Source organism: Tursiops truncatus, chromosome 10 (genome assembly GCF_011762595.2).
Source record: "Tursiops truncatus isolate mTurTru1 chromosome 10, mTurTru1.mat.Y, whole genome shotgun sequence".
In the NCBI taxonomy this organism is placed as follows: domain Eukaryota; kingdom Metazoa; phylum Chordata; class Mammalia; order Artiodactyla; family Delphinidae; genus Tursiops; species Tursiops truncatus.
The window spans coordinates 8,654,361-8,680,638 of record NC_047043.1 but is presented as its reverse complement, the minus strand read 5'-3'; the positions used below and the strand labels follow the sequence as shown (position 1 = coordinate 8,680,638).

The following is a 26,278-nucleotide window of genomic DNA, read 5'->3' as shown; positions in this document are numbered from 1 at the left end:
CTAGCAGGAATGTGACTGGGTAGACCCTGGCAGGGAGCTGAAGTGGTTTGGGATTTGGACTTTCTTATCACTAGTGAAGTACAGAGTCAGCGTTCTGTCCAGTAGGGCCTCATGTTTGCTGGAGTGAAGCAAATACACCTGTACGCAGGCGTTTTATGCTGCCCTATTGATTGAAGCTTCCCTCCCTGTCCGTTGCCTAATTAGGGGAGCTCAGACTCCTTGCTGCCAGCTGCCTCTACCCTTACACAATACTCTGGGGGCACAGGCACCTTCATGGCCACGGATGGTCAGCAACAAGTTCCACAAGCTGGGGATGTCCATGGAGATATTTTAGGGAAGCGGCTATAGGTCAGCTGTTAGGCGTGCCAGTTTGGATGCTCAAATGGGGAAACAGCATAGCAGGAATGAGGTAAAGAATACAGTCCCGGGCCACAGAGAGCGTGAGAAACAAACATGAGTCAAAAAAAACGGCAATAACCCTGAGCTGGAGAAGTACTTCACTGCTGGAACCATGTTACAGTGACCTAAAAATATCCACCGAGACCATGGGGACCGCCTCATATGTGGCACTTGCTTTTTATTATTTATCAGGTTGCAAAATTGGAGGGCTGGCCCCTAAGCGGGAAAATAAAGCTTTGCAAAGTAGTAATAACTGTAAATCTTTCGTTTCCTTTGGAAAGCATTAGTCATCTATATATATGGTAGCTCACTTACTCCCCGCTTCTCTCTCACCCCAAAACACATCGCCTAGCTCTTCCTAAGGAGCAGGAAAATAGAAACGTTCCTACTGCTGGCTCTTACTCATTCTTTTATTGAACAAATATTTCCCCTAACACAGGGCTGGTCCTGCTGGGAAAAGCAAAGTTATATAAGGCCAAGCCCCAGCCCGTAGGGGGTTTGTACCTCGTAAGTGGAGATGAGCCATGCATACAAATTATAAGAACATGAGATGGGAAGGAATAAAATGTCATAACAAATACGAGGTGCCAAAGGGAACACAAGGAGGAAGCAGTTACATCTGACTGGGCAGCGTGGGAAGGACTTCATGAAAGGTGTCACTGGATCTGGGCCCTGAAGGACTGGCTGGATTGGAGCAGCAAAAACTGGGAGAAAGCGAACACTGCACAATCGCAAAGCCAGGGGGCACACATCACGTTGAAGCAATGGCTAGCAATTCACTTTAGCTGGACCTACTAGTGAAAGAGACGAACAGGAAATCACCCTGAAACTGCCCGCTCACAGAGTCCTGCAGGCAGCAGGCTGGAGGAGGCTGGACATGGTACAGACAATGTGAGGTGTGTTTGCTGCTGTTGTTTGTTTGCCATGGAGGTAGGAGTGAGAATTCTTAGTAACATGGCCAGACAATTATGCTTTAAAATGACTATCTTGACAATAGTGCTTAAAATAGATTGAAGTGGCAAGACATGGGAAGCACAACAGAATAAAGCAACACACGAATAAAGGTTAGCCGGGATGCTCGTAAGTCATCTAGTTCAATCACAATGGTTTATTCTTCATCCACGGATATTTCATAGCTCCAGTGTCATCCCATATCTGGATGCTTGGAACACCCTTCTGCAGGTGGTCCAGTCCGCCAGGACCTCCATCTCTAAAATATTCTAATAATCCAGTGAGTGCTCACACATGCCCATGTAGTACACAGTCCTGAGAATCACTCTCCCACACAGACTGTAAAGCCACAATACCCAGTCTCCTGGATCCAGCACCTCCACGGGGCTTGCTTTAAGGTTAGCATGCCTCCCCCGCTGCTGTCACTGCCAACAATGCCACTGCCCATTAGTCTCCTACGTTGGTGCAAGTAGAACAATGCTACTGGCTATTGCAACAGCCCCAGTTGGCCTGCAGTGCACCACCGCCTTGCTCTTGGTAGACCAGAAATCAGCTGATGCTGTATTTGTCTCTGCTAGCGTGTAAGGTATTGCATGCCAAGTGCAAGTATCATACAGATATACAGCTGTAACCCAGCCTGGGGAAAGATATTTTTAAAGTCACCTCTCGGTAGCAGTTCCAATGGGGCAAGAGAGATGATTTCTTTCTTCTATTCTATGCTCACTCAGGTGAGGCCCCAGAGCAAAGCTGCCTGGACACCCCAAGTGTAATAACCCTCTAAATTCGTGCACCCGTTTACACATGCACACTTACACATATACACATCTTACGCCCAGAAGCCATTAGAAACTGCCAGAGGGGCAGATTCAGCTGAGTTCCAGGACCAGCCACCTTGTTACATGCGGTACCAACAACCCTCTCCTACTACCGCTAGCGCACTATGTGAATTCACCCCCAGAGCCACTGTTGCCCTTTCCTGAAATATGACCTTAGTCTGGGACCATCTAGATGGCACCATTGTCTTACAACCTAAAATCTTAGTGGGGATCAGAACCCCAGCCTCATTTTCCACAGAAGGACTCCCTAGCCCTCATGTAAATTAATATATGAAAATAAACATGAAGATGCCACACAACTTCCCCTATTATCAGTATCTGGGGTCCAGGCCAGCCAGCATGCAAACTGAAGAGGGGTGGAGGTGGAGGGCTAAGAATGGAAATGCTTATCTACACTTTTCATCCTTCCTGCCCAAATCTCAGCTACCCAAAATCCCTGTTACACAAGTTAGAAATAAGAAGAGCCTGCAGAGGGATATAGCTGTACAATTAGGAATGAGGGACATACCTGAGACACATTGTTGGTGTAACAGAATAGGTTTTATGGATTAATTGGTGTGTAGTGGGCAAATGAAAAGGGAACATCAAGGATAATTCTCAGAATTTTCAGCTGGTGGATTGGGAAGATGGTGATTCCATTAATGTGAGCATCCAATTAACTACAGTTTGGAAGGCTACTGGTTACACGTTCCAGTTTTCAGAGGCTGCAGTGTTCTTGGCGGGTCAGGCAGCTGAGACCTGTCTATAGAAGCCACAGCTAACAGCAGTTAAAAGGAACCATAGGTGCTGGTAGTGCCACCCAAACAGACATTTATTTAAAACTAAAGAACCTGCCATGTTCCTAGCATTTGGGAAACAGATGCACATAATAGATAAAATCCCAGTCCTTACAGAGCTTCCAGAAGCTCTGGAGAAAGACAGTCAGATATGCAACAAGGGTAAACTCATGGTAGGGGAAGCACATAACAACCTAACCAAATGTGGGTTGTGGGAAGAATGGTCAGGAAATTTTTTCTGGAGAAATTAACTTTTAAGCTGAAATTCAAAGCATGAGTAAGATTCAGCCAGGGACAGAGCAGGAAGTATGTCCTAGGAAGGGTAAAGGCAGAGGTGTTTCAAGCAGAGACAACAGCATGGGTGAAGACCAGAAGCTGCAGAGCTGGGTTCATTCAAGAAACAGAAAGGGTTAGACTGCAGATCTGAGACTGGAAGGGTGGATGGGTGGGCAGGGCAGGGCCAGGTAGGCCAGGGGAAGGAGCTAGGGTATTTTCTAAAGCAACGTGGATCCACTGGAAGCAGGGGAGCACCATGAACGATTTTTTTCTTTTAGAGAGATTATTGGGTTACTGCATTGTGGAAAATGGATTGATGTGAGCAAGAAAGCCCAGTGAGCAGACGATTATAGAAACCTATAGGAGATGAAGGAGCCTGGATTGAGATCATGAAATGAGTGCACTGCAGAAAATTTTTTTTTTTTTTTTTTTTTTTTTTTTTTGCTGTACACAGCCCTCTCACTGTTGTGGCCTCTCCCGCTGCGGAGCACAGGCTCCGGACACGCAGGCTCAGCGGCCATGGCTCACGGGCCCAGCTGCTCCGCGGCACGTGGGATCTTCCCGGACCGGGGCACGAACCCGTGTCCCCTGTGTCCGCAGGCGGACTCTCAACCACTGCGCCACCAGGGAAGCCCCCACTGCAGAAATATTTAAATATGATTCCATGGGATCATATATGGCAACTAGGGAAGAGCTGACATTGACTGAGATGGAGGACAAGGACAGTTCAGCTGCACACGTGCTGAGTGCCTTTCCCTCTCTCCCTCCCCCACTCCCTTCCTTCTTTCCCCCCCTCCTTCCTTCTCCCCTTCCCTCTCTCTCTCTCTCCCCTTTTAACATATATTCCAGAAGCCGTAAAGAGGTGATAGCACCTGACCATGACTATCTCTGCACTCAGGCCTCTCTGCTGACTGCCCTTCATTAAATGACTGCAATCATGCCTCACGCTCTAATTGTATTTGCAGTAATTTTCCCACTGTCAGTTAACACACCTATAACTTTCTTTGCACCTTCTCTGTGAAAGTGCAGACTTCATTAGCTTACTTCAGGAACTTCCCTTTACAAACCTTACGCTGGAGGAAACAAAAATGAAGTAAATAAACAGAAACTTTCCAGGCTTCCAGAGAAATGTCCTTATTTGTAGACTATCTTACATAAATGTGCATGGAAACTAGGAAGCCCTAATTTCAAGTATATAAAGAAAACAAAGTGAACTAATTAACGCCACCCGTTTGGAGCGTATTTAGATCTCCTCGCTGACCCCAAACTCCTGGCCTTAGCTACCTGAGGATATTTACTTTCTGTCCCTTATACTTCCTCCGGCCTGTCATGAGAGACAGCCATGCAGGAAAGAAGTGCTGTGGACATCCTTCTAAAATGCACCCATGGATGCACATCTCACAGAACTCTAATATTAGTAACCATGATAACAATCATTACTTGTTTTCAGTCTAGTGCAGTTTTGAGTACATGAGAGTAGCATCTAGACAAGGCTGGGGCAGCAGAGTGATACCAGCAGGGCCAGGACTAGGGCCCAAGGGACAATAAATACTACACATGCAGAACCCTGAGACTGACGCCTCCTTAAATTTTCTTTTTTATTGTGGTAAAATACACGTAACATAAAATTTACAGTTTTTTTTTTTTTTTTTTTTTTTTTTTTTGCGGTAAACAGGCCTCTCTCTGTTGTGGCCTCTCCTGTTGCGGAGCACAGGCTCCGGACCCGCAGGCTCAGCGGCCATGGCTCACGGGCCCAGCCTCTCCGCGGCATGTGGGATCTTCCCGGACTGGGGCGTGAACCCGTGTCCCCTGCATCGGCAGGCGGACTCTCAACCACTGCGCCACCAGGGACGCCCAAAATTTACAGTTTTTAAGTGTACAGTTTAGTGGCATTAAGGATGTTAACACTGTTGTGCAGCCATCACCACTATCCTTCTCCAGAATGTTTTTCTTCCCAAACTCCCCACTTGCCCCTTCACCCCAGCTTCATTCTACTTTGTCTCTATGAATCTGATGAGTCTAAGTACTTCATATAAGTGAAATCATACAGTATTTGTCCTTTTGTGACTGGCTTATTTTACCTAACATAATATCCTCAAGTTTCATTCAAGTTATAGCATATGTCAGGATTTCCTTCCTTTTTTTTTTTTTTTTTTTAATTTATTTTTGGCTGCGTTGGGTCTTCGTTGCTGTGCATGGGCTTTCTCTAGTTGCGGCGAGCAGGGGCTACTCTTCGTTGAGGTGTGCTGGCTTCTCTTGCTGCTGAGCACGGGCTCTAGGCGCACAGGCTTCAGTAGTTGCAGCATGTGGGCTCAGGAGTTGTGGCATGCAGGTCCTAGAGCACAGGCTCAGTAGTTGTGGCGCACGGGCTTAGTTGCTCCGTGGCATGTGGGATCTTCCCGGACCAGGGCTCAAACCCATGTCCCCTGCATTGGCAGGCGATTCTTAACCACTGCACCACCAGGGAAGTCCCAGGATTTCCTTCCTTTTAAAGGTTGCATAATATTCCATTGTGTGTATATAACTGTACCACATTTTATTTATCTGTTCGTCCTTAAATGGACACTTGGGTTGCTCTCATATTTTAACTACTGTGAATAATGCTGCTATGAACATGAGAGTACAAATATCTCTTTGAGTCTTTGCTTTTAATTCTTTGGAGTATGTACCCAGAAATGGAATTGCTGGACCATATGGTAATTCTAGGTTTAATTTTTTGAGGAACTGCTATACTGTTTCCCACAGCAGTTACACCATCTTACATTCCTACCAACAGTGCACAGGGGTTCCAATTTCTCCACACCCTCTTCAACACTTGATATTCTCTGGGGGTTTTTTGATAGAAGATACCCTAATAGGTGTGAAGTGGTATCTCATTATAGTTTTGATTCACATTTCCCTAACAATTAGTGACACTAAGTATCTTTTCATGTGTTTGTTGGTCACTTGTATATCTTCTTCATAGAAATGTCTCTTCAAGTCTTGTGTCCATTTTTAATTGGATTGTTTATTTTTTGTTGTTGAGCTCTAGGAGTTCTTTATATATTCTGGATAATAATCCCATATCAGATGCATGATTTGCAAATATTTTCCCCATTCTATAAGTTGCCTTTTTATTCTGTTGACGGTGTCCTTTGATGCACAGAGATGACTTCTTAAATTTTATGCCATAGGTGCCTCCCTTGCCTCACCCTAGTCTTGGCCCTGACGTTAGCCCCTCTCTTCCAACAAAGCATTTGACAAACTTAAAGGATCTGAAACAACCAAGATTGCACTTGGGTTCTGAAAGTTTCATTAAGCACAGAATTTCATTCTTCCATCTGAACTCCTTTGACAACCTGGGATATCCAAATATGAACGTTGTTTCTGAAGCATAACCTAGGCTATCCTAATTTTTATAAGAGATGAATAGCCTCAAAGAAAGATTGCTGAGGCGACACCCACTGTGTATTCCCTCAGAGGAGAGAAGCTTTTAAACTCTTATAAAATGATTACAATCTGCCAGGCACTGTTCTATGTAATTTACATGTGCTAAATTAACTCCCTTAATCTTTACAATAGCCTTATAAGCTGTATGCTGTTTGTACCCCTATTTTATACATGAGGGTAGGGGGAGAGAAAAGTTGAATAAATTAGTGAAGGTAACACAGCTAGTAGGTAGCACAACTAGGATTCAAATCACAGAAGCCTGGTTCCATATTCCATACTCTTAACCGATTATAAACTGTAGCTGATACATCATCTTCCCCGTATTTAATTTTAAAAGTTATTTCAGACTTTGGCATCTTCCGGTGCAGTTTGTTTCCAGCAAACTGCATTTTTAGGCTTCACTTAGACATTGTGGCTCCTCTCCTAGCATTTCTTTTCCTTCTCTTGGCTGACAGAAATGATTTATATTCTCTCCTCACATGAGAAGGATCTGAGCCTCCCGGAGATCCATCTATTCCTACTTAATACTCTATCCGTGGCTATTTCCACGAGCTGAAATCTAGGCCCATAATTAAACCCCAGGTCTACTGTATTATAGTAATAATGCTCAGTCTCTGCCTCTCCTACCCCAACAGGCTTGGAGAGCTAATGGAAAGCTATACTTAACACTTAGGCACAGAAAAGCAAACCCCACTTGTCTGGCTGAGAGTGAGCAAATGGGCACCACCTTAGCAAGTTCAATGTCTCAGCAGGTCATGTCTTTCAGGGAAAGAAATAATTCACGTTCTTATACATTTTGTTTGGTTAATGATGTGTTCAGTGTTCTCCCATGTTCTTTAACCATCACTGAGTTTTAATGGATTAGGTAAAATAGCCAAGCCCAGCGCCTGAAACAGAATGTCTCAATGAATCAGTCTATTTATCCAGAAAATCCTCACTTCTGTAGGTTCGGGAAACACCTCGGCTGTTAAGCGTCCCCTGTGGCTTCGCTTCCTCTGCCTGGACTCCAGAACCCCCGTGACCTTGAAGGGACTATGGCTTTCTCCCCTGCTGCCCTAATCACTGTGATTTGTCATTTTCTGCAGGGTTCTATGGATCTACTCTGAGACGGGTACATGGGTGTATCCCGTGTTTGCCAAACTCAGCCCAGTGGGTCTAGCAGCCTTCTTCTCGCTCAGCTACATCTTTAGCGTCGGCATCTACCTATTTGGAGAGAAGCTCAACCACTGGAAATGGGGTCAGTTCATTTCTCTTACCTACAGAAACACTTCTTCGTTATGCTCTCTTGACTCCTCCTGGAAACAGAAGGAGAAACCAGGAAAGCAGAAGGCAGTGATGTTTGATGCTTTTGTCCAGAGCAGGCAAAGGAAAAGCCTGGGGGAAGTTCATACTTTCTCAAAGGACCCCATCAAATTATCTCCCCGCCTCCTCCAAACAACACCTCATTTAGCTTTAAGGCTAAAAATCATCTTGTGTAGAGAGCTTAGGACCCAGAGAGCACGGGTATCACCAACCCCTGCATGAAAAAGCGGACTCAAGGTCTCTCCCTCCCTTAAGTGAGGACTTGAGGTTCACAAGTTATTAAATGCCAAGAATTCCTCTTTGAAAGAAATGGATCCAGATGACCCTCTCAGCTCCTCCACCCTCAGCAGTGCCTTCCCTGATGTGTTCCCATCCCTCTTTCACGAGGTTGCTTCTCAACCTTTAGTAAAGTGTTCACCAGGTGGAATCACACCCTGTACTTGAGACTGAAATTCTCACTTGGGGTTTTAGGCAACGTGAATATGCCAGTAAGCTAAGCTTTCTAATTATAGGTAGGCAGAGCCACGTCTCTTCTTCATAGAAAAAAAGCAATCTTAACTTAGTTGATTTCAAAGTGGAAGATTTTATTCTCTCCCTGCTTCTCCTACTGCCCTCACCTCCAGAATATTTTCTGTCAGAAAAGTAACCATGAAAAAGTCAGGTTGCAAAATATCCAGGATTTTTTTTACCTATCCAAGGAGAAGTGCAGGAACTCCACTCTGATTTTGTATATAAGGAAGGCAAGAGTCACACACAGTCCCCCACATCACACACCCACATGCCATTCTGTTCTATTAAAATAGAAGTGGCATCTTCCGCCCAATCTATGAACTGGTGTGAAAACATAAGCCTGTGTATGCAAAAAAACCGACAGTTTCAGAAGGTTCAGTAAAAGAGTCTGTATTTCTGAGAGGAGACTGAGACCCTGGAGAAATAAGCATGCAACTTGGCTTTTTCACATATTTTCTGCTCTTGGAGAATTTAACTGGTTGAGAAAGCCTCAGAGGCAATATCCTCCTTGAAAGCAAACACTTAAAAAATGGAATACTAAAAATGACTCAAAAAATCAGGATTTCAAATCACAGGAAATTATCCAGAAAAAAATGTGTTGACATTTCAGATGTGCTGACATCTAATTCTAACTAGTTTTGGCTCCTTGAAGTTCTGGGTAGATTGTTGATGGCGTCCCCAAGTCTATACTAAAAAGAAAGAAAGAAAGAAAGAAAGCAAGACACTAATCCATTTAAAACTTGGCAGAAAGTGTGCAGAGAAAAAAAGTGATTACTCAGTGCTTAGAGAACAATAACTTTTTAAATCAATACTATTTTCAACACAAAGCTCTTTTTAATAAGCTTCATTGTTTAAGTGCTATATCCAATTTTCCACTACAGTTGGATCCCAATGAGCAAACAGGCTGGCATCAGCATGTGGACCCTCATTTGCATCATGCATATGTGAATGTTCATGTGAACGACGGACACTACCGTCAGTGGCTATGCGTCTCTCTCTTCTCTCTAGATTTTTAACACCTTAAGAATAGAATGGGTAGAAAGTTCTATATAGCATCAGAATAGGATCATAAATGTGTTAAATTCTGAACTGATCTTAATTATAGATGGTTAACTAAGAAATTAAAAAGAGAAATTAGATCATTTAAAATTCCAGTGGCAGTGAACACTTAAATCACCTAAAACCAAACAGAGCTATATATGTGAGCACATTATCCCGTGTCCTATTCCGCTGAAAGCACTGTAAGGCTTCCCTCGTCAGATGAAAATCCAAGCCCTTGGAATGGCACACTGTGACCCAGTCCCTGCCTTGACTCTTACTCTCCTTCTTCTAAACTTGTGTCCCAGCAGCACAGAACCGCTTGTTTTCCATACACATTGATGTTTCTCACCTCCAAGGGCTCTCTCACTTCCCCCAGTCTTTGCCTGTCTCACACCCACTCATTCATTTCAACTCACCTCTTCTAGGAAGCCTCCCCTGGTCTGCCCTGAGATTTGTTTTTACACTAGACCCTGAGTTTCTTAAGGGGTAGAAGTATGTCTTATCCATCTTTGAATCCCCCATTTCCATTAGCTTCCCCAATATTAAATGGATCAATCAACACAAACAGAGAATATTCAAGGCCTCTTCTCTCTAGGCATTAAATGGGACTTTGTGCAAAGTTGTTCTGGAGACAGTGGTCAAGAAGTGACTCTACTGGTTGGTTTTAAAGTGTTGGACAGGGAGTTTAGGAGCATAGGAGGGTATGATATGGTACACTGGTGAGAGAGTCGGCGAAAAAGAGATGAAAATTAGGGCAGGCAATACAAAACAGGAGAAGGGCATCGGAACAGGAATCAAGAAAACTAGGGTGTGTCCTTCACCCGGCCACAAACCAACCATGTATCCTGTACTAATGGACTTCAACTCCTCGCTGATGAGATGACCTATAAGAAAGGCAATTGCACAGCTCAGTTTGCCTAGGACAGTCCTGGTTAATGCCTGCTGTGCCAGTGTGAACAGAATTTTACATTGCCTAGGCTTGGACAACACATTGTGCGGTCCCTCTGTCTCTGAGTCCCTCTCTAAACCCTCTGTTCTGGATCTATGGAAACATGTAAGTGGCCACCTACTCTGTCCAGATTCAGGGCTAATTCTACTTTCTCACCTTTTCCCACAGCCTGAGCTTCCTTGGATGAGAGCAGCAATTCAAAGGAGTGCTTTAGTGATGCAGTGGGCGGCCGCGGTTGGGAGAAAAGTTCTGTGCCTGATTGCCTGGGTTCCTACCTTGGCCTTACCACTTATAGACCTGTTTCACTGGGCGAGGCACTCAATGTCTTCGTGTTCCAGTTTTCTCTTACACATCATGGAGACAATATTAGCACCCTCCTCCTGGGATTCTGGAGGATCATAAATGACTTAGGAAGTGTCAACTGCCAAGTATAGAGTCTGGCACACAGGGTTAGTCACTACTGCTGTTAATTTCATTCTTTCCAAGGAAAAATCACTAACCTTCTTTTCTATGTGGATATTCCAATCATCCCCTTCAACTTCACGCATAAATTACCAGTTTCCCCAGCCGAAGGTGATTAAAAGTAACAACCACCTAACTGAGTGCAAACTGACAGAGGTGGTGTAGTTCCTGAAGGACTTACAGAGTGAAATAGGTTAGGCTAATTGAGATTAGAACTGATTAGAATCTCTGCTTCTGAAATTTCTGAGCCACACTGTGGCCCGGTTGGGAGTCACCAGCCAACTAACCAAGTGATCAAGAAGTATCAGTCAAGACCCAGGTAATATGCAAGTATCTCTCTAGCAGTAATGCTCGATCTTGACTGCACATTACAAAATCACTAGGGGAACTTTAAGAATACTAACTCCCAGGTCCACCCCAGACCAATTAAATCTATCTATGGAGATGGGGACTCAGCACTGGTATTTTTAAAAGCTTCCCAGTTATTTGAATTTGCAGTCAGGGTCAAGAACCACTGTCACAGAACAGCGCTTCTCAAACTTGTATGTGCCTGCAAATCTTGTTAAAATCAGGATCTTGTTAAAATGTAGCTTCTCATTCAGTAGATCTGGAGGACAGCTTGGGATTCTGCCCTTCCAACATGTGCCCCAGAGAGACTGACACTGCTAGTCTGAGAGCAAGGCCCTATGTGCCACAGGACCCTGGACTCCTTTCAGTTTAAACAGTTATGCCTACAAGCATCCTTGTCTGATGTGGTGTTCTCCCAAGTCAGCTGCTTGGCTGAGAAGGGTGTTGGAAATGATGGTCACATCTACCCACTTTCTACCTCCTCGTGTGTCATGTCAGTGGGTGAAGGTGAAGAAGAGATTGAGAAGGGCAATAACAAGGAGTGATACCAGGAATCAGATGTAGACTTGGAAAGTGTGTGACATTCTCCAGGGGTATACAGATGCAGAGAGCTGACCCTGTGCGCCAGGGAGACAACTGTGGTCAAGCCCTCAGGAGGTCCTTCTGGCCTTCAAAAAGCTCTCAAGAGGTTCCAGAGGGCCACCCTGCTTGACCTGACAGCATCTCATTTCCTGACCTGTGCTAGCTTTTCGGTGTCACGGAACAGAAGGGTGGGCAAGCACTGAGTCAGTTACTGGGACCAGATACCCACCAGGAAAGAGCCCATTTCTACTTTTCAGGCAGAGCTATAGGTGAAACACTGATTTCAAACAATGATGGAAGCCAGCAGGGGGAAGCAGTCTTTGGTAGATCACTGAAAACTTGGCTCACCATGTCTGAGCATCTAGGGATACTCCAGACAGATTATTTCCACTCTGAATGGGAGAAAGGGGCTGTCAGGGGGTCCCAGTATAGGCCTCCTTCTCTGCCACTTAACTACTTAATTTTCTCTTTTTTTTTTCCTTCTTGATAAGACATAAGGATGCCGACACCAGGACACAAGTCCATCAGGAAGAGAAACCCAATCTACAAGATCTACCAGGCACTGAAAGGGGCTAAGTGTCTCCAGGACAAAATGGAGGGCCTCTTATATGTAGGTGTAGCTGGAGAGGCAGTCAGCTTACCTGTGGCCCATGGCCCCTCTCCTTACATTCACTGAGGGATATATGCCAGGGGTATCCTTTGTCAGGGCCCAAAACCACAGATCCTTCTCACCCAGGATAGTTTATAAGCTGAAAATTCCAATCTGGCCAAGTGACCTTGTGACAGTGCCTTGGACAGAATGATATTAAAACCTTCCTTTAATACTATTTCCTACAGATCAGATTTATTTAAAGGAGATTTTATTGTTGAAAGCTGCTTAGAGGCCATCTAGTTTACCTCCTTAGTTTTACCCATGAAGAAATTTATTATAAGGTCTATCTTCCATGTTGTCCCTAATCATTTCATAAAAAAAAATCTTATCATGAGTTGACTCCACGTGTATTTATAAAGCATGGCCTCACTGGGCATCATTTAGTCCATTAGAAAAATACATCTCCCTTTTGCATTTCTTGTCCTAACTTCATCTCCCTAAGCTCCAAGAGAGTCCACGAGGGATTATCACTTCTCCCTCTTCCTCAGCCTCTTTTCCCACTAGGGTTTCTCTGGCCAGCTCTCAACTCCATCTCCTTCTACTACTTCTGCACTGTGACTTGTAGTCATGTTCTTGTACTCAACTACATTCAAATCTTGTACTCACTTGTACTCACTATGTTCAAATCTCATTCTTCTAACACCTCATGTCCCCCCCCACAATCTGCCTTCTCACCCTTTTCCAAGCCAAGCCTCTAAAACCAGGCAAATGTTCTTCAAATTTTCAGTTCAAAGTCTAGCAGTAGCTTTTGTGATGGTAGATACATAGGTGTAAATCTTTTTTTTTTAATAATATGCTTTTACTTATCCTGTGTCCCAACTATTGGAATAATAAGGTGTATAATTACATATGTATCCATAGTGATGTGGACTAAAGGAATGGTTTCCCTTACCATGCCAGCAGAAAATGTTTGAATCTCGTCCGAGACGAGCATTAAGTGTCTGGCCTAAAATACCTCTACTCCTTGGTACTAACATAGGATAAAGAAAGGACTAAAATAATCCAGGGTGGGAGGAGATCAAAATGGTGTAGTAGGACGACACTGGGCTCACCTTCCCTCATGAACACATCAAAACTACAACTGCATATAGAGCTTCTCTCACTGAAACTGACCCGGGGACTAGCAGAATAGCTCTTCTACAGCCAAGGCTGTGAAGGAAGACCCACACGGAGCTGAGCAGGCAGGGAGAAGAAGCGATCTGGCCAGCAGCCACACTGCTGGTGGGGGACACAGAGGAGGAGGGGGCTATCACAAGCTAAGGGATCCTCCCTGGGGAACAAGGGGTGCGAGCCATGTATTAGGCACCTCAGCCCTTGGGTCTGACATGGGGAAGACAAGCCCCCTTGGCTGGCTTGAAAACCAGTGGGATTTACTAATAAGGGCTGTGAGGAACTGAGACTCCACTCTTGAAGAGCACACGCACAGATCTGCTTACTCCCGATGACAGCAAAGAGGCAGCTGACTGAAAAATGCCTAGGGACCGTCCCAGTGTGACCCCAGCCTTCCCCAGGCTCCTGCTGCAGCCCCTCTTGCTCCAGCACTGCTCTCCACTAAGGCAGAGGCTGCCACTGCCCAGGAGAATATGCACACTTGGAGGGAACGGAGCTGGCTTGAACCCTGGCCCTGCCTCTGACCAGGGTAGAGGCAACCATTACCAGCTCACAAATCCCTGCTCACACTCGGATGGAGAGTGCCATCGCTGGAGCACAGATCTCTGTGCACACTTGGGGGAGGAGGGGTGGGGGCAGCTCAGTGGCATGGCACTAACCCCTCCAGCCCTGACCCAGCCTCTAACTGAGGGCACACACTGGGGAAAAAGTGAAACCAGCACAGGAGTGCAGCCCCAAGACCTTAGGCCCTGACCTTGTCCCAAACCAAGATGGAGACTGCCATCATACCCAAGAGAAACCCAGCTCCCTCAGGGCTCTGGCTCCAGCCCCTCTGCCCTCACTCCCACCCCCAACAGAGCAGTGACAGTCATCGAGCACAGCAACAACCCTGGCTTGCATCCGGCTCTGGCTCTAGCCCCTCCAACTCCAGGCCTACCTCCCACCAAGGCAGTGGCTACCAGCACAGCCTGGGGGAAGATGCAGATCACGCTCACCCCAAATCCAGCTCTCCCACCAAAGCCACTGGGCTCACGCAGACTGCACAGGAATGGTCCCACACGAGGACGTGACATCAAGACTAGGACAGGCAACTGTTTCACCTGATTTCACACAGGTGAAGAAAGTTAAACAAAATGGGAAGACAAAATGAAACAAGAAAAAAATACCTGAAAAAATGCTAATGAAACAGAGATAAATAATTTATCTGACAAAGAGTACAAAGAGGGCTTCCCTGGTGGCGCAGTGGTTGAGAATCTGCCTGCCAATGCAGGGGACATGGGTTCGAGCCCTGGTCTGGGACGATCCCACATGACACGGAGCAACTGGGCCCATGAGCCACAACTACTGAGTCTGCGCGTCTGGAGCCTGTGCTCCACAACAAGAGAGGCCACGATAGTGAGAGGCCCGCGCACCGCGAATAAGAGTGGCCCCCGCTTGCCACAACTAGAGAAAGCCCTCGCACAGAAATGAAGACCCAACACAGCAAAAATAAATTAATAAACTCCTACCCCCAACATCTTAAAAAAGAAAAAGAGTACAAAGAAATAGTAATGAAAATATTAACTGAACTGGGGAAAAGAATAGATGAACACGATGAGAATTCAACAGAGAACTAGAAAATACAGGAAAGAACCAGTCAGAGTTGAAGAACACAATAACTGAAATGAAAAATACACTAGATGTCATGAACAGCAGATTAGGTGATATAGAACAATGCATAAGCAATCTGAAAGACAGAATAATGGAAGTCACCCAATCAGAACAGCAAAAAGGAAAACAAATTTTAAAAAATGAGAATGGTCTAAGGGACCTCTGGGACAACATCAATCGTACTAACATTTGACTTATAGCGTTCCCAAAAGGAGAAGAGAGAGAATAAAGGGTAGAAAATGTATTTGATAAAACTGTGACTCAAAACTTCCCAAACCTGAAGAAGGAAACAGATATCCAGGTACAAGAAGCACAGAGAGTTCCAAACAAGATGAACTCAAAGAGACCCACACCAAGACATAATCATAATTAAAATGGCAAAAGTTAAAGATAAAAAGAGAATTCTAAAGGCGGCAAGAGAAAAACAAAGAGTCACATACAAGGGAACCCCCATAAGGCTATCAACTGATTTTGCAGCAGAAACTTTGCAGGCTAGAAGGGAGTGGCATGATATAGATAAAGTGCTGAAAGGAAAAAATTTACAACCTGGGATACTCCTCCCAGCAAGGTTAACATTCAGAACTGAAGGAGAGATAAAGAGTTTCTCAGACAAGCAAAAACTAACATTCATCAATACTAAACCAATCTTACAAGAAGTGTTAAGGAGTCTTTAAATGAAAATGAAAAGGCTATATCAAGAGATAAATTATAGGAAGGGAAAATCCTACTAGTAAAGACAAATATCCTACTAGTAAAGACTAGACAAAAATCCTACTAGTAAAGACTGTGGATCAACCACTGAAATAAGTTCATATGAAGGTTAAAAGACAAAAATGTAAAATCAACTGTAACTACAATAAACAGGTAAGGGACAGACATGAAGATGTAAAATATTACATCAAAAATACAAAACATGGCGGGGGGGGGCAGAGAAAAAATGTAGACCTTTTAGAATGTGTTTGAACTTAAAGGACTACCAGTTAAAAATAAATAGATATACTTATAGATCAATATATATGAACTGCATGATAACCACAAGTCAAAAAACTACAATATATATACAAAAACTAGAAAGGAACATAAACATAACATTAAAGAAAATCATCAACTCACAAGGGAAGAGACCATAAGAAGAAGAAAAGAATAGAGAAGAACTACAAAAACAATCAGAAAACAAATAACAAAATGGCATTAAGTACATACCTATTAACAATCACTTTAAATAAAAATGCACTAAATGCTCCAATCAAGACATAGGTGGCTGACTGAATAAAAAAACATGCTGCCTACAGGAGACTCACTTCAGAACTCAGGACACACACACTGCAAGTTAGGGGATGGAAAAAGATATTGCATGCAAATGGAAATGAATAGAAAGCTGGGGTAGCAATGCTCATATCAGACAAAGTAGACTTTAAAACAAAGTCTGTAATAAAAGACAAAGAAGAGCATTACATAATGATAAAGGGATCAATACAAGAAGAAGCTATAATGTTCATAAACATATATGCATCTAGTATAGGAGCACCTAAATTTATAAAGCAAATATTAACAGACATAAAAAGAGAAATTGACAATATTACAATAATAGGGGACTTCAACATCCCACGTACATCAATGGACAGATCATCCAGAAAGAAAATCAATGAGGAAACAGTAGACTGAAGTGACACATTAGAGTAGTTGGACTTATAACTACAGGACATTCCATCCAAAAAAGCAGAATACACATTCCTTTTAAGTGCACATAGAGTATACTCCAGGATAGATCACATTCCAGGTCACAAAACGAGTCTCAAAAAAATTTAAGAGGATAGAAATTGTATCAAGCATCCTTTCTGACCACAGCAGTATGAAACTAGACACCAATTACAGGAAGAAAACTTAGAAAAACACAAACACATGGAGGCTAAACAACATGCTGCTGAAAACCCAAGGGGTCAACAAAAAAACTGAAGAGGAAATCAGAAAATGCCTGGAGACAAATGAAAATAAAAACAACTTTCCAAAATCTATGGGACACAGCAAAAGCAGTCCTAAGAGGAAAGTTAACAGTGATACAGGCATACCTCAAGAAAGAAACAAACAAAAAATCTCAAACAACCTAATCTACCATCTGAAGGGATCAGACAAAGAACAAAGAGCCCAAAATCAGCAGAAGGAAAGAAATAATAAAGATCAGAGAGAAAATAAAATAGAGATTAAAAAATAGAAAAGATTGATAAAAGCAAAAGATGGTTTTTGAAAAGATAAACAAAATTTATAAGCTTTTAGCTAGACTCATCAAGAAAATAGAAAAGACCCAAATAAAATAAGAAACGAAAGAGGAGAAATAACAAACTATATCACAGAGATACAAAAAACCAGAAGAAATCACTACAAACAGTTGTATGCCAACAAACTGGACAATGTAGAAGAAATGGATAAATTCCTAGAAACATACAATCTTCCAAGACAAAATCAGGAAGAAATAGATCATCTGAACAGACTGATTACTAGTACTGTAATTGAATCAGGAATCAAAATACTCCCAAAACAAACAAAAGTCCAGGACTGGACAACTTCACAGTGGAATTCTACCAAACATATAAACAAGAGTTAATACCTATCCTTCTCAAACTATTCCAGAAAATTGAAGAGGAGGGAACACTCCCAAATTCATTCTATGAGGCCACCATTACTCTGATACCAAAACTAGACAAAGACACTACACAAAAAGAAAATTACAGGCCAATACTCCTGATAAATATAGACACAAAAACTCTCAACAAAATATTAGCAAACTGAATTCAATAACATATACAAAGGATCATACACCATAATCAGGTGGGATTTATTCCAGGGATGCAAGAATGATTCAATATCTGCAAATCAATCAATGTGATATACCACATTGACAAAATGAAGGATAAAAATCACATGATAACCTCAATAGATGCAAAAACAAAAGCATCTGACAAAATTCAACACTCATTCACAATTAAAACTCTCAACAAAGTTGGTACAGAGGGAACATATCTCAACATAATAAAGGCCCACAGCTAACATCATATACAACAGTGGAAAGCAAAGTTTTTCCTCTACAATTAGGATCAAGACAAGGATGCCCACTCTCACCATTTCTATTTAACATAGTATTGGAAGTCCTAGCCACAGCACTCAGACAAGAAAAAGAATTAAAAGGCATTCAAATTGGAATGGAAGAAGTCAAACTGTTACTATCTGCAGATGACATGATACTATATATAGAAAACACTACAGTCTCCACCAAAAAAAACCTATTAGAACAAATAAATGAATTCACTAAAGTTTCAGGATACAAGATTAATACAGAAATCTGTTGCTTTTCTATACACAAATAATGAACTATCAGACAGAGAAAGTAAGAAATCATCCCATTTACAATCACATCAAAAACAATAAAATATCTAGGAATAAACTCACCCAGTGAAGTGAAAGACCTATACCCTAAAAACATAAGGCACTGATAAAAGAAACTGAAGATGATACTATTAAATGGAAAGATTCTGTGTTCATGGATTAATATTGTTAAAATGTCCATACTGCCCAAAGCAATCTACAGATTCAATACAATCCCTATCGAAACACTCACATGACATTTTCACAGAACTAGAACAAAAATTCCCAAAATTTGTATGGAAGAACAAAAGTCCCTGAAGAGCCAAAGTAATCGTTGAGAAAAAAAGAACAAATCTGGAAGCATAATGCTCCCAGACTTCAGACTATACTACAAAACTACAGTCATCAAAACAGTATGATACTGGCACAAAAACAGACACACAGATCAATGGAACAGAATAAAGAGCCCAGAAATAAGCCCATGCACATATGGCCAATTAATCTACAACAAAGGAGCAAAAATATAAAGTGGGAAAAAGACAGTCTCTTCAGTAAGTGGTGTTGCGAAAACTGGACAGGTATATGTGAAAGAATGAAATTAGAACATTTTCTCACACCATACAGAAAAATAAACTCAAAATGGATTAAAGACCTAAATGTAAGACCGGAAACCATAAAATTCCTAGAAGAAAACACAGGCAGTACATTCCTTGACATAAATCTTAGCAATATTTTTTTTGGATCTGTCTCTGCAGGCAAGAGAAACAAAAGCAAAAATAGATAAATAAGACTACATCAAATTAAACTTGAAAGCTTTTGCACAGTGAAGGAAACCAACAACAACATGAAAAGACAACCTACTGAATGAGTGAAGATAATTGCAAATGATATGTCTGATAACAGGTTAATATCCAAAATATTAAAGAGCTCATACGACTCAATGTCAAGAAAACAAACAATCCAATTAAAAAATGGGCAGAAGACCTGAATAGACTTTTTTCCAAAGAAGTTATACAGATGGCCAACCAGCACATGAAAAGATGCTCAGCATCACTAATCATCAGGGAAATGCTAATCAAAACCATAGTGAGATATCACCTCACACCTGTTAGAACAGCTATTATTGTCAAAAAGACAAATAATAATAAATGCTGGCAAGGATAGAGAGAAAAGGCAACCCTAGTACACACTGGTGAGAATGTAAATTGGTTCCTCAAAAAATTAAAAATAGAACTACCGTATGACCCAGCAATTCCACTCCTAGGTATACATCCAAAGAAAAGGAAAACACTAATTTGAAAAGATATATGCACCCCAAAATTTATAGAAGCACTATTTACAATAGCCAAGATATGGAAGCAACCTAAGTGTCCATCATCAGACGAATGGATAAAGAAGACAACATATGACTATTACTCGGCCAGAGAAAAGAATGAAATTTTTCCATTTACAGCAACATGGATGGACCTGGAGGGTATTACAATTAGTGAAGTAAGTCAGACAAAGAAGACAAATACTGTATATTTTTACTTATATGTGGACTCTGAAAAATAAAATGAATGAATATAATAAAACAGAAAAAGACTCATAGATACACAAGACAAACTAGTGGTTACCAGTGGGGAAAGGGGTGGGGGAGGAGAAAGGGGAAGGAGATTAAGAGGTACAAACTACTATGTATAAAATAAATAAGATACAAGGATGTAGTGTACAGCGCAGGAAATATAACCAATATTTCATAATAATTTTGAATGAAGTATAATCTATAAAAATATTGAATCACTATGTCGTATACCTAAAACTAATATAACATTGTAAATCAAATATACTTCAGTAAAACAAAAACTAAAACAAACGAAATCAGGGTGGACCTAACCCCCTAACCACCAACTAGGAGGTATTCCACTGGGAAAGACTCCCTTCAATGAGGAAAAGAGTGATAACAAGGAACATTATTTCTCAACCAGTTTGAAATGCATTTTGTGAACTCTGGGTAAGATAATATGCTCCATTACGAAGTCAACAATTCCCTCATCTCCAGCCATGCACTGGGGAAACACGGTCAGAGATAAATTCTGAAGACTCGAAGAAGTCTAGAGACTGCGCAGCCTCATAAGAATTTAGGACTAAGGAACCATCCCCACCTGCTAGAAACAAAAAGAAAAACGTGATTTCTGTGATAGTCACACTGTGTAAGTCTCTACAGAATGAAATGACTGTTAGAGCTCCACACAGAGACACATCTGGGGATGGCGCCTTCTCTAGCACACAGGTGGGCATGTGGGAATTCCTTGGTGCTCCATCTAGCTTCATGGTGTTGGACAGGGGAGCCCTGGATCCACTGGAAGGAGCCATCTGCTCTCCTCCCCCAGGGGAACTTCCCACCACCACTTCTGCACCTGCTTCTGCTGTTTCTCTCTAAGCCATCATGTTCTGTTGTGTTTCCTAACTGGAGAAGGAATCTCCAATCCTTGGAACCCTGGGTTGAAGAAGTGAGGTTTTGATTACAGTTAGATTCAAAGTGTTGAGGGTTGGTAGCAACATGGATAAACAAAGTTTTAGGTGCCCTCAGAGTGACCACAGAGGGAACAACTTTGAGAAGTTTATACTGACCAAGCTCTTGAACACAGGAGAATTAATGTGTTATTTATCTGAAAACTGATTCATTAAAAGCCCTAAGTGTATACTTCAGAAAAGAGAAGATACTGTGTTTGTCCTTATAGACCCAATGTAGAGAAGACCTAACTGGGGAAAAATGAAAAACAAGTGGAAGCATAAATGAAAAGAACACGAAGCATGTAAAGCTGGATAAATCAGCTAGGCTTCACTGGAGTGACTGGATATAGTATGGATTGATGAGGAGTAGAAGGAAGGAGAGGACTGTGCCTAAAAATGTTGAGAGACATGAATTCAAGTGTGGCCACGGGGGCCGTGTGATTAGGAGCTGTCTGCCCTAGAAAATCAGTGTGATGAGGGGGCCACAGGAGGACTTCAAGTCATCAGTCACTAAAGCCTCTGAGAAGGGGAGTTCCAGCAAATAAAATTATAAGATATTTAAAATTTACTATTAAAGATATAACTGATGGAGGGAGCAGGGTCTGAAGCATAAAGCATGGCCTTGGGAGCTGAGATTGCTATGGTAATACCGAGCCAGAAGTAATAGGGCTGTAACTTCCAGAATGGATGAGAAGAGGCTGAGCTGAAAAAAGACTGCATTTGGCAACAGACAGGAAGGACAATGAGTTAATGAAGTTTTCAAAGTTTCAAAGTTTATGTAAAGATTTGTGATCATTAAATATGGAGGTACCCATGGTTGGCTAAACGGAAGTCATTCTAGAAATCTAATGCTACAATTAGATTGGTAATTAGTAATTCCTAATTAGTAATAAGCTTATTACTTATGACAATTAGTAATAAACTTACTAAAAACTAAATCAATATGCCAGTACTTTTCTTTATTGGGCCAGTACCCAGCCCAATAAACTGATTTGGTGAGAGGTCACAGAACGGCCCCTAGTTAGGTGAATATCCATTCTTCTCTTTCCTCTCTCATTTGATGCGGTTTGTTCATCTCCATCTGCAAAGTCTCAAAGTTTGTTGACGAACGGTGTGCAGCCTACAAACACATGGCCAAAAGCAACAGCCATCAGTGGTTCACAGGACATATTCAGAGCCACGCGATACGAACTGCACCGCTGGTCAGCCGGGTGGCTGTGAGCCAGGCACCAAGTAGGACAGCAAGATGCCCCTTCTTGCCCTTGCGGCGGTGCTGGTGGTTTTCCAGAGCTCTTTAAAATACATCATCTTGCCTTCGGAAAAGCTTCCTCAACTTTCCACTGTCCCAAGTCAGGGTGAATGTCCACCCACAGAAGAATACCCTTAGGGAAACCGTGAAGGCTAAGGTCTCTTTCTGTTCTTATTTGTGCAGGTGACAGGATGCAGCCAAGGAAGAAGAGGAAGTGATTAGACACCATCTTCCAAGAACTAAGGAAGAAGAAAACAGGAGAGTTTTTTTCATCTTTTTTTCTTCCTGGAGCAGGGAGGTGGTGGAGCAACACAGGAAAGTAAAAAGGACAGGGAATGATATTTAAATTTCGTAAGAGAGTTATGAAGGTAGCTGAATTTGAGGACTCTTGTCTTTTTAAAACTTTTGCTGGACACACCCAAAACAATTCCTGCTGTCACAGAATTTGTTACATCCGTCTGACCTCTGTGGAGGATAGTCTGTGGTCAACACCTGGCCAAAAGCAAAAAAAACTCACGTAAATGTGGTGTTAGAGAATGTTTAGAGAGAGAAAGGAACTTAGGATCACTCAAACTATTCACTTCACAGAGGACGATGCTAAGGACCTAGATGAGAAGTTACCTGGATGAGGCCAAAGAATTAGCGTCAGGACCCAAATAAAAGCTTTTGTCTCCCATATCTTCTAACTCCCAGTGCTGGGCCATTTTTGAAAAATCCCAATTTTCCTAAAAAGAGGCACTTTCATAAGCTAGTTATTTTCATGGATTTCTCATCTATTTTTTTCTCAGTCTAAATGGAAACGTAGGGAGATGGCTGCTTCTGAAGTTGTCTGTCTACCTAGTATAATAGCAAATTAACTGGGGCAATGAGAAAATAAGTTATAAAAAATATTGGTAAATCTGTCCCTCTTGTGAGCAAGTATTTGGGGCAGGTAGACATTGAACACAGTGATATTGTCAAAATCTCTTCCATTGGTATATTGATTAATTTGTCAAATAAATGTACATTTCACTTGGGGAATAATCTGGATGGGAGGTGATATGATTATGATGACTTCTGAGACTGCTGTAAGTACAAAGCACTTTGCTGTGATAGTTTACGGTTTAACAAAGCTGACCGTCAGATGATTAACAAGCACATTCATGAACCTGCTTTAATTTTCCTAGAGGATTTTTCTCGGTCTTTATTTACAGACACATTCCGTAAAGAACACAAATGACTGGTAGTAGGTAAACATGTTCAAGTCCATCGATGGGTCAACAGGCCCATGTGGGTTGGGTGTGGGCACCAGAGTAAATTGTACTTGGGCTTCCCAACCTAACATTATGGAGGAGAAATCTGGTTGAAATGGACACCAAGGGCAGTCTGATAGGCGTAGAGAAGAGAGCAGACTATCCCAACAGGGCAGGTAGTCCAAGGCAAGACTAGGACAGGCACCAAGCAAACTGCTTGAAACCTACTCCTCTACAGTTATACAAATATGAGCCTCAAGTCTTTGGATTGAGCTGGGAACACCACCTCTTTTCCCACACCTGCTGCTTCTTGACTGCTCCTAGCACCTGTCTCAGCAGGAGCCCAGAAGCAGTTGTCACAGTGGAAATTCTCCAAATGTGAAGCCCGCAGGGGATCACCCCAATTTTCCACACCCCAAAGATGACTCGGGCTGCCTACTTCTCAGAGTCATAGTAAGCTCTTGGCTGTGATGAGCCTGCAGATTTCTATCTGTGGTTTCACTATCCCCAGGAGCAAATTAAACTGTGGTTGCTGCATGACTGGCCACTGTGCAATATCTATTCCAACACCAGAAACACCTCAGAACCATTTCCCATTGAGTGTATACGTAAGCACACAGTGCTTCCTTGGTGCTGGTATAGCTTAAGAAAGGAGAAGCAACAAAACACCTGTAATGAACACTGACTAAACATTCATTAAAAGGGAGACAGTATTACCTGCCTACATAAGGCTATGTTTGGCCCTTAGTGGTTAGAAAACAACAATACAAACCAAATGATGAGAAAACCAGCAATAATACTTGTACAGTGTCATGTAATTTAGAGCCACTCTCACCTCCATGACCTCGTTTTATCTTCACAAAAGTCTTAAAAGTAGAAAATATATTATGTCCTCATTTTACAAATGAGCAAACTGAGTTTCTGATGTTGGTGTGCTGTAAACGTTTAAAATCCAACTCTCTGGAAAAAAGAAAACTTTAAGGCCCTGATTTATAGTTTGCCCATTGCCATGGTGTAAACACTCCAACATGACCTTTTTCAAGCTACCAACATGTCAGTGAACGCAGAGTTGGGAAGAGAGACACAGAACCACTGAATCCTTGTGAGCCTGTACAAACTCTCTCCAGCACACTACTGGGTTCAGAGAAAGGGAAAAAAACCGATCCAAGGTCACACAGATGGTTGATTCCCAAGCCCACCTTCCTTCCTCTTTATTACAGAACAAAGCAGGAACTGAGCATCTGGAAGCCTTTATTTTCAAAAGCAAAAATGTATGTACATCTGCAAGGTTACACAAAAGAAGGGGTTAGGGACCCCAACTTGGTGGAAACTCTCACCCATACAGGCAGGGGGAGCTACACTACTGCTTCATGGACTGGTCCATACCTGTGCTTATATTCTGGAGTTGCTATCTCACATGTGACACCAATTTTGAGTTTGGAGAGAAGACTTACCTTGTTTGCCTAAACAATACATTAGCCCCATGTTCCCTGCAAATGGGTCATACATTTCTCAAGCTATTTTTGGGTCCTCTGCACCTACTCACTTGCAATACTTGTCATAACAGGAAGTCAGTTTCATATACTGTAATCCCCAAACACGCTACGCCTGCACATGGGGAGTGTGAGGCGGGGCAAGGAAAGAGTGGGGAGGCTGGGCCTCCCAGAAGGCTGCCTGGATGAGCGCTGAACCCATCCCAAGTCTGGGTATCCCCCCTGCGAGGGCACAAGTATCAGCAACCAGATTCCATATCCAGATATTATTTCCCATTCTCATGCAGTTGGTGCTTCCTTTTTTTTTTTTTTTAATAAAGCATTTGAGTAGGCAGCAAAGCCAGTCAGAACTGTTTATTTATAGCTGTGGATTTTCAATGCTGTATAAATTAGAAATCATTGCTGAATGAGGCCCACGCCCACTCACACACCCAGGGCCGCTATCTATGAGTCCTTTCACACAGTTTGACTGTACACAGTCTAAAATGGGAGAAAATGACATGCTCCAAGTCAAATGATGGAGTCACAGCTAAACTGCAAAGCAGAAAACCAGCAATTATTTTTCTTCAGCACAATATGGGGAGTACGACAGGTGCAATTATCCAATATTATTTAACAGCACTGGTTTGTGGTGTAGGGAGAAAATAAAGGTTTCTGTGTCTTGGAGAGAAGAAAAAAAAAAGAGAGAGAGAGAGAGAGAGAAAGAACCAGCCTCTGGCTCCTGTTTCTGTGGATTAAGCTGTGTAATGTAAATTGAAACTGGCCTGGATTCCAAAAAAGGGAAGAAAGAAACACCTGGCTCCCTTGCCCTGGCTCCCTGGAAGCTCACCACTTGCATCATCAGGGACTTTAGAGAAAGGCCCCTCTCCTTGGGGACCCGGAACATCCTTCTCAGAGGCAGTGGTTCCAGGTAAGACTGTGTGGAAGGCTGAGCTTCCTGAGCTTCTGTCCTTTAGAGGGAAACCATCTCCCGCGATGACTCCCCCTCACTCAACTGAATTAAGATACAGTAAAAGAGAAGGCAGCCCACATGAATAATTTTCATTCCCTTAATCAGATCTCCCCCGCTTCTGTTCTTCAGCACATTCTTATTCCTACTCCCAAGCCTTTCCTTTATTGGTCATCCTACCTGGAAAGACCTCTCTTCTTCCAGCTACTATCAAATAAGCTGTCCT

The 26,278-nt window shown here is 42.5% G+C and overlaps 1 protein-coding gene across 2 annotated transcripts in view; it reads left to right on the top strand.

The window, feature by feature from the left end:
- Positions 1 to 23,543, top strand: part of ADTRP (androgen dependent TFPI regulating protein) — a 70,499-nt gene extending 46,956 nt beyond the window's left edge. For both annotated transcript variants that reach the window (XM_019945231.3, XM_073810330.1), the window contains exons 6-7: positions 7,753 to 7,904; positions 22,562 to 23,543. In XM_019945231.3, the coding sequence (XP_019800790.1) occupies positions 7,753 to 7,904; positions 22,562 to 22,596 (187 nt within the window). In that variant the 3' untranslated portion in view covers positions 22,597 to 23,543. The remainder of the gene's footprint in view (positions 1 to 7,752; positions 7,905 to 22,561) is intronic.
- The last annotated feature ends 2,735 nt before the right edge of the window (positions 23,544 to 26,278 follow it).